General features: G+C 32.2%; 1 protein-coding gene across 2 annotated transcripts; it reads right to left on the bottom strand.

The window, feature by feature from the left end:
• LOC111309659 (putative disease resistance protein At1g61300) lies at positions 1 to 8,424 on the bottom strand. Of its 2 annotated transcripts, none has more exons than XM_089748893.1 (4): positions 8,179 to 8,424; positions 7,594 to 7,834; positions 417 to 3,403; positions 1 to 295 (listed from the first exon to the last, which is right to left on the bottom strand). In XM_089748893.1, the coding sequence occupies exon 3, from the start codon at positions 3,383 to 3,385 to the stop codon at positions 443 to 445; it is 2,943 nt and encodes a 980-aa protein (XP_089605019.1). In that variant the 5' UTR covers positions 3,386 to 3,403; positions 7,594 to 7,834; positions 8,179 to 8,424; the 3' UTR covers positions 1 to 295; positions 417 to 442. The 2 variants fall into 2 exon arrangements, with proteins under 2 accessions (XP_089605019.1, XP_089605018.1); XM_089748892.1 differs by having other exon boundaries at positions 7 to 307.
• Between the last annotated feature and the right edge of the window lie 307 nt (positions 8,425 to 8,731).

Here is an 8,731-nt window from a genome sequence, read left to right as displayed (position 1 = left end):
TAAAAAATAGGTTATGCATTTATGTTTCTAGATCAATCCAACCAATAATTATATGAAATTTAATATGTAATTGTTTATAAGTAATTTTTGCTTAAATTTACATAATAATTAAAATAGAAAAAAATAGATAAAATGTTGAAAACCTATTAGATGTGAAGAAGTCCAAGAGGCATGCATGAACTTTTTGAGTCAGTATTTTCTTATCCCCTCCAAAGCAACAATCATGTTCACTTCATTTCTGAATCTGAAACTCCTTGAAATTTGAAATGCCTCCTCACAACAATTTCTTGCCAATCTGCAAATGTACCTGAAAATTGTGAAAATTAGTAAACCTTTGAGGGGGACAATGAGAAAGGATTTATGGTGGATCAGCTGGCTGTTATAGCTAGGTCTTAAGAAGAAGCAAGACTACTCACCAGTCATTGAGATGCTGAGGCCCATTCTATTCAAAACAAACAAAGGGTGAAAGGACATCCTTAGCATTAGCATCATCCCATTCTACTGATTCCCACCATTCTCTTGAGCCTACAGTGATCCGTCCGAGGGAGGGAGGAGCACGTGGTTGTCCATTATCAAGCATGGGAAGAGATAATGGGATTTTCTTCAGCATTGAACAATCCATTATTGACAGATGTTCCAGGCAATATGCAGAAATCATAACTCCACCATTACAAATGATCTTTAATTCTGGCAAGTACTGCAAGGACAATTCCCTTAATTTGGGAAGAACAGATGTTGCTATGTTGGTAGTGGCACCCTCTCCTTCTCCATGATGAGTTTCTTCTGATGCTACTATCTTCTCCATTGCTTTACAGTTTACAACTTGGATATGCACCAAGTTTTGAAGGCCTTGCAACAACTCAAGTGAAAACAAGTTCTTCATACTGGAACAGCTCCACAAGCATAATGTTTTAAGAGAAGAGAACATGGCGGGCGGGGTTCGAGCATGAGATGTAGATACAACGGCAACTTCTACTCTCACAAGTTCACTCAAGTTGCACAAATCCCCCAAGCTTAGCTTCTCGATTTTCGGAAGTGAGTTGCTAGATGATAATGACAAGTCAATCACACACTCAATCCCCTCACACTGCCAAATAGAACATGTCTTCAACTCATTTACTTCATGCAATGAACAAAGATTGCTTAAGCTTTTGAATACATGGCACTCCTCAATACTTAAAGTGCTGAGGTTAGTTGGGAGCAGTAGAAGATCTTCTCTCCCTATCTGGCAATTAATAAAGCATAACTCTTCATACAGTTCCGGATTTTCGAAACATGGGAACCAATCATCGTAGTCTAAGTAGTCGGGCCTAGTTGATCCCACTGTAAGCCGGTAATGGTTAGGCCAGTGACCTAATATAGACTTGGCATATTTCTCAAAGTCTTGCAACTCAAAAAATGATCCAGAAACAATCTCCAGCTCACTCAATTTTGCTACTTCTTCTCCTTGAATATTCAACAACATGGTTGCCAAGTATTGGAGATGAGAAAACATCGGTAGTATTCCCATTGGTAGCTCTGTCAGATCATTTGAATATAAACCAAGATAGGTGAGGTTTGTTAATGTTTCTATACCTTGAGGGACCTCCTTAATATCTGTATTAAAAAGATCCAACTTTCTCAATGCTCTAAGCTTTGCTAGTGAACATACATGTCTTAACTTGTCACAGTTTCGAAGTACCAGTGCAACAAGATTTTCCAAGTTGGATACAGAATTGGGCAGATCAAGAATACCGGTATTAGATAGATCGAGAACTTTTAGCCCAAGCATGTGCTCAAAGAAAGATTCTGAAATCCTTCCCAATGTGTAGTTTTCTTGCAATAACAGGGTTGACAAATTATGGCATTTGGGTGATATATGAGCAGGAATTGCTGATATTTTGTTATCCATCAGGGATACCTTTTCAAGATTTCCTTTCCATTCTTGTTCACCTGGTAGTTTCTTCAGTTGCACACCAGGTTTAACCATGAATTGGTGGCCAACACTTTTAATAATGAGTAACCCCATGTCTCTTAAAACATCATGCATCTTAACTTCATCCTCTTTGTTACCCCTCTCTAACAAGCAATTGTTTTCAAGCTTCTTTATAATGCCATGGCCTCTATAATGCATTGCTTGTCTAGTCACAAATTCATCAATAAGTCCTTCATCGATCCATTTTTCCATTAACTCCATCCTTTTAATTGGATAATCTTCAGGATACAAGGAGCAATATAAGAAACAATTTTGTATTTTTGAGTCTCTCAAACGATCATAACTAAACTTCAAACACTCGAATATTTTAACCTCAATTCCTTTTACACTTTTTACCCTTTCGCGTAATTCATTTAGCACATTCCTCCACTCCCAATCGTCATCTACTCCTTTCATGCTTCCAGCTATTGTCACAATGGCAAGAGGTAGACCACCACATTGCTGAACAATTTGCTTCACAGTTTCTTCTAAATTTGGAACTTGTAGAGCATTATTATGCCCTACATGTTTTAAGAATAATTTTAAGGATTCCCCCTCCGAAAGAGGCTGCACTTTGAGCACCTCACAACCCATAGATTTGGAAACCTCAAATGATCTACTAGTGATCACCAATTTGCTCCCATTGGTTGATGTTGGATTTGGGATTCCCACATCTAACAGAGAAAATCTTTCCCAAACATCATCTAAGATCATCACAAATCTCTTCGTCTCCAAGATGTTCATCAATGCAGTTGGCCATTCCAATTCATTTTTAGGAAGATGATAATCCAGAGCACATGCAATATCTTCTTGTAACTTGACAAGTTTGAACTCTTTTGATACATTGACCCAAATTACTTGATCAAACCGACTCTCTTTCAATAGTTGATTGTTGATATGCTTCATGATGGTAGTTTTACCTATGCCACCCATTCCACATACTCCAACCATTCCAACCTCATTGCCCCTCAAGCATTCCCAGATTTGCTCTTTTACATCAGCTTCACCTTCTAAATCTACTGTCTGGAATGTCACCCCAGCTGCTGGAGGCCCATCAATGGCCACACCATCAGGGAAACAACCTTGTTTATAAATTTCCTGTGCTTCTTCAATACCTTGGCGAACAAGTGTTCCAAGGCCAGCACGCCTCAAGTAGGAAACAACAAGTAACTCCTGTTCAACCCTTTGCATTAAGGCATTCATCCTTTGTACATCTTGAAACCATTTCTCCACTTCTTTCTTCACCACTTTCCTACAACGAAGTTGAACGTCCTTTCTTGATTCTATATCTTGCTTACGGATGTTTAGATCATTCAGTTTTCTTCTGAGATCATTCACATTTTCTTCAAGTTTTCGATGATTGTCTAAGTATCTCAATGTTAGATCCCCAAGCCACTTCATCACTTCAAGGATTGGCCCTAAAAGCTCCATATCCTGAGCTATTCTTCCCTGTATATAATACAAAACAAAAGTTTTTAAGCTTGTAATTATCACAGGCAAATATTTATTAGTATTATTTATATTTATTTATTTATACATGATAATTGTAAGAGTAATTCTAGAAAATCAAAAACAAATAAAAAAATCGTTTTTGCAAATAATTAATGGAAACAAAATTTCTCATTTCTAACTTTTGAGACACACATTTATTGGTTTTTTCTTTTAATATTTTTTTTTTCAAAAATTTCTTTAAGATGACACAAGTGAAGGTATGTATATGCTACTCATTAATTCATTATTTAACTATGCATATTTATTTCTTTTCCGAAAACGATAGATTTTTATATTTCATTTTTTTAGTATTTTGATCACAATCATATAAATGAAGATATGTCAAACTTTTTTTATGATTTAATTAAATTTTTATTCAATTGTTTTGAGAGAGAAGGAATTGGCATAGGAACAGATTGTCCATATAGTCCACTAATCATGTGATATTAAAATTTAGCATAATGTTAAAACCCACTTCTTCTTTTTCTTTTTTCTATTTTTGTTTTCATTCTATCATATTTTTCTTTTCTTATTATCTACTTATAATTGGCATAGGAATACATTTTTTGTATTATGCAATAGTCATATAAGGTTAAAATTTTAGATAATGTTAAAACCCATTGTTTTTTTTTTTTCTTATTTTTTATTTATATAATTTTTTTATCAAATTATCTTCTTCCTTTCTTTTTTAAAAACTATGTACTTATAAAATTTAAAAATCAATTTTAATAGAATACAACAACAAATATTAAAAATATAATTTTAAGCTACACTATATCAAAATGGATCACAACGATTAACTTGGTTTTTTAAAAAATTCTAATCATATTATGAGACAACACTAGTTTTTAAACTTTGATTTCACAAATATATATCACAAGAGAAATAGTTCATTAGAAACAAATGTGCGTGTCACAAATTAAACATTTTCTCAAATGAAAAGAAAGGTGTGGTATCGATGAGAGATGTAATGCTTACGAGGAAGCATGGTATAAGGTAAATTACGATGGTGCTTTTAGTATTAAACGACCTAATTTAAAATACAACATGGTCATATAATATAAATACGATACAAAAATAGGATAAGAAGATAATACAATTTAAAATTTTAATAATAATTATATATGAGTTTAACAAAATCAAAAAGATATATTTCATATTTTCATATGTATACAAATTATAATACATGCTTTTTGTATAAAATACGATATTAATACATGAATTTTAATTTTTTAAACTATACAAATACACAATTAGAATATGTTGTCAATGGTTGTACATTTAGTTATGTGTAAATATGTTTATACTCTCTCATGATATAAATATATATGCCATAATCCTAAATGGGATAGGATAGAACATTTGTTCTTTATAGATTCATTTCATGTTCGTTTCATGCTCTTGGGATTTTTTCTCATCCCATTAACCCTTCTACATCTCTTGAGGTTAATTTCGAAGAATTTCTGCCCACACCTCCCACCACAATTGTGTTAGAACCATTATCAAATGCTTCAATCCTAAATAAAACTATTTTTGAATTTGATACAACTGTGTTGGCACCTTCTGCTCAACCATCATCTGAGCCTTCCACTTTTTTTGGTTCTAGAATCATACATCCTATGGTTACACAAAGTCAAGATGGTACTTGAAGGCCCAAAGTGCCATAATCTTTACATGCTACAAATTATCCATCTCTTGAGCCAAAATCCTTCAAAGAAGCATGTCAAGATGAAAAATGGATTTTAGCTATGAAAGATGAATATTTTGCTTTATGCAAAATAATACTTGGTCTTTTGTGCCTCGTGATTCAACCATGAATGTTATTGGTTGTCGTTGGATCTATAAAATCAAAGAGCAAGCTAATGGCACCATTGAGTGGGTATAAAGCAAGATTAGTGGCTAAAAGCTTCACACAATTAGAAAGTATTGATTTTGACTCTACCTTTAGTCCTGTTGTTAAGGCCACCACTATTTTAATTGTTCTCTCTATTGTTATTAGTAGAGGATGGTCCACTAGGTAATTAGATATCAAAAATGCATTTTACACGGCAAGTTGCATGAAGAAGTTTTTATGGCATAAGCAAAGGATTTGCAGACCCTAATCATCCCATCATGTTTGTAAATTACATCGCTTTCTCTATGGTTTTTACCAAGTTCCACAAGCTTGGTTTCAGAGATTTAGTTATGCTTTTCATGCCTCTGGTTTCAAAAGTAGTCAAGCAAATCCTTTTATGTTCATATGGCATTCCTCATTTGACATGATGTTACTTTTACTTTATGTGTATGATATCATTCTCACTAGCTCTTCATTAAGTGTTATTCATTCATTTATTTCACAGCTTTTTTCGTAATTTTCAATAAAAGATCTCGGTGATCTTCATTATTTTCTTGAAATAGAGGCACATCATACACCTAAATATTTGTTGTTAATATGAACAAAATATGTGTTGTTTCTACTTTCACGTTTGGATATGGAAAACTACAAACCTACTTTTACTTTAGTAACTACTGGTAATAAGCTTTCTCTATATGATGGAACTTTACTTTCAAACTCATCACAATATCGCACCATTGTTGGAGCTTTGCAATATCTTACTTTTACTAGATCTGACATTACTTATGCTGCACAACAAGTCTGTCAATTTATGCATGCACCTCATGATATTAACTTTTAAGCTGTGAAACGAATAATGAGATATCTTAAAGGCAACTATCAATTGTAATGTTCGATTACTTCGTTGCACTACACCAAATTTGGTATATTATGTTGATGCTCATTGGGTTGGTTGTCTAGACACTAAACATTTTACAATGAGTTACTATGTTTTCTTAGGTTCCAATCCTATTTCTTGATATACTAAAAAGGAAGTTTTTGTTGCTCAATCTAGTACTAAAGCAAAGTATTTGACTCTTTCTATAGCTTCTCGAGATATTCTTTGGATTTCTTATATATTGAATAAGGTTGAATTTCCTCTTGCACTACCTTCTTTACAATTTTGTTCATACACGGATAGGCTTAAGAGCTATAAAAGGTGATTATACATGATTTTTAAGGCAGAGTAGTGAGTGACTAAGGTTCAGTGGTCTCGGTGGAGAATGCTTTGAGTGCAAAAGCTAGAACCGTAAAGGAAGGGATAAGATTGCAGAGTCAAAAAAAAAAAAATGCAGAAAGTAGTCATGGAAGAACTTCTAGATGAGCTGGAGAAGAATCCAAAGGAAAGATCCTGGAAAATAGTCTCCATTTTGGATGATGTGGATTTTCTAAGAATGAAATTTCGAGAAGTCAAGTTTTCATTAGTCAAGCGGGAGGACTGCAGATTGGTTGGTAAAGCAGTGTAGAAAGGGGATGGAACCTGAGGGTTGGATTGAAAAATCTCCATCTTCTTTGACTTTTTCATTAAATAAGGATGGCTTGCCATACCTACACTTGAAATAGATAGAACTTGAAGAAAAGATGTGTTTCTGGGAAAACTCTTATGATGTCTTGAAAGTTGTTTTTTCTCTTTTGTTGATGTAAAATTGATAAATTGATAAATTAAAAAATAATTATAAGATATATTTTGATTAAAATTGATAAATTTTAGTTTCTATTTAATTATAAATCTATCCTATCTACTTAATAAATTGAGGGTTTTTTGTTTTTTTTTTTTTTTTTGTATTTGAGATCAGGAGGTTTGAATCATGACCATTAGAATTAAAGTATAATTTATCAATACATATCACAACTTTTCATTAAAATTGACAAATTAAAAATAAAAAAGTATAAATTGATTAAAATTATTATTAGAAATAAGAATCTCTAAAAATGTTTTAATGTTGATCACACAACAGTTCGCACCCTTTAATTTTTATTTAATAAATTAATATTGATGATTTGCTTATAAATTATAATTTAACTGCTTGAAAGCAAAATCATATTAAAAATAAAATAATAAAAGTGAAAGGCTATTTTGCCTTCACATACATGAACAATCTTTTTTATAATTATATTTTAAATAAATCAATGGAAAATTATTTAAACTATATCTACTTTAATATAAAATATATAGACCATAAAAATTAGAACTATAATTAAAAAAAAAAAAAGTAATACACGTGAACCTCATTCAACTCAATGCAAAATAATAACAACTTGTGAAAGTACTAACCTAGTTAGTTTTGTTGGATTTGGATGTGAGACTGAAGGCAACAACCAAGTTAAAGAATCCAAGATATGGATACTTAGTTGCTGACTGAGTATGAGTAAGATGGTCAAGAAGATATAAGATTATATCCCTTTCCAAATGATGAGATTCCAAGTTCCATATATAATGAAGAGGCCAAAGATCTCAAGAGTCAAGACTTATAGCTTGAAGCCAGATAAGTTGATGGAGCAATCTCTCTCCTAACCTATGAGATGGAAATGAAGCATATGATCAGTAAAGAAGGATCCCATTCAAAAGAAATAAGGCATTGCTCTAGTTATACATATGTAATGAGGAAGAAGATAGTAAAAAGAAACGAGAGAAAAAGAAAGAAACGATTTGCAAAATTGAGATTTCATCTTTAACATTTACAATTTTATTTTTCCATCTCTCTCTCTCTCTCTATATATATATGTATATATATGATTATAATATGCTTAGAGTGATAAGAACATACATAAAAACAAATTAAGAAGAAAAAAGAAGAATGGAATAGAATGATTAAAGATGAAATTAGAAAGTAAAACAAGGAATAGACAAGTACTTTACCAACTCTAATAACACATGGCGATAGTGCAGCAGTAGAGCTTGAAATGAAGGAGGAATTGAGGAAAAGAAGCAAGAAACTTAGGGTGGAACAGCTAATCTCCTGTCCAAATAATCTTTTGGTGAGAATAGGATGAAATTTGTGGAGTGAAAGAAAGTGAGAGTTGAAGCCAAGCCAATTCAAAGTCATCTCTCACTCTCAGGTCTTTTTTAGGAAACTAAAGCAAAGCTTAGTCTCATGGAAGATGATTAGATCTGAATGCTACAATCAATGTCTTTGGCTGACATCTTACTTAAGTTGGACAAAAGAAAAATCAAAGCTGTCAATGAAAAACGTACTCACTACTCTTACTTTCTCTAATATTATTATGAGTGTACAAGAAAAATCATAGGAACAAAATTTTTAATGGGGGTCCATTTTTACTCAAAAATATCTCTCTATATATTAATTTTTAATTAATCCTTAAATCTTTTATTTTAATATTTATTTGATTAAAAAATCTTATAAATATAATTTTTTTGAATTTTAAAATTTCAAATATCAACTTTAATAATA

The sequence above is a fragment of the Durio zibethinus genome, chromosome 19 (genome assembly GCF_047325235.1).
Source record: "Durio zibethinus cultivar Kanyao isolate XHJ-2024 chromosome 19, ASM4732523v1, whole genome shotgun sequence".
Taxonomy (NCBI): Eukaryota; Viridiplantae; Streptophyta; class Magnoliopsida; order Malvales; family Malvaceae; genus Durio; species Durio zibethinus.
This window is presented reverse-complemented; position numbering and strand designations above follow the sequence as displayed.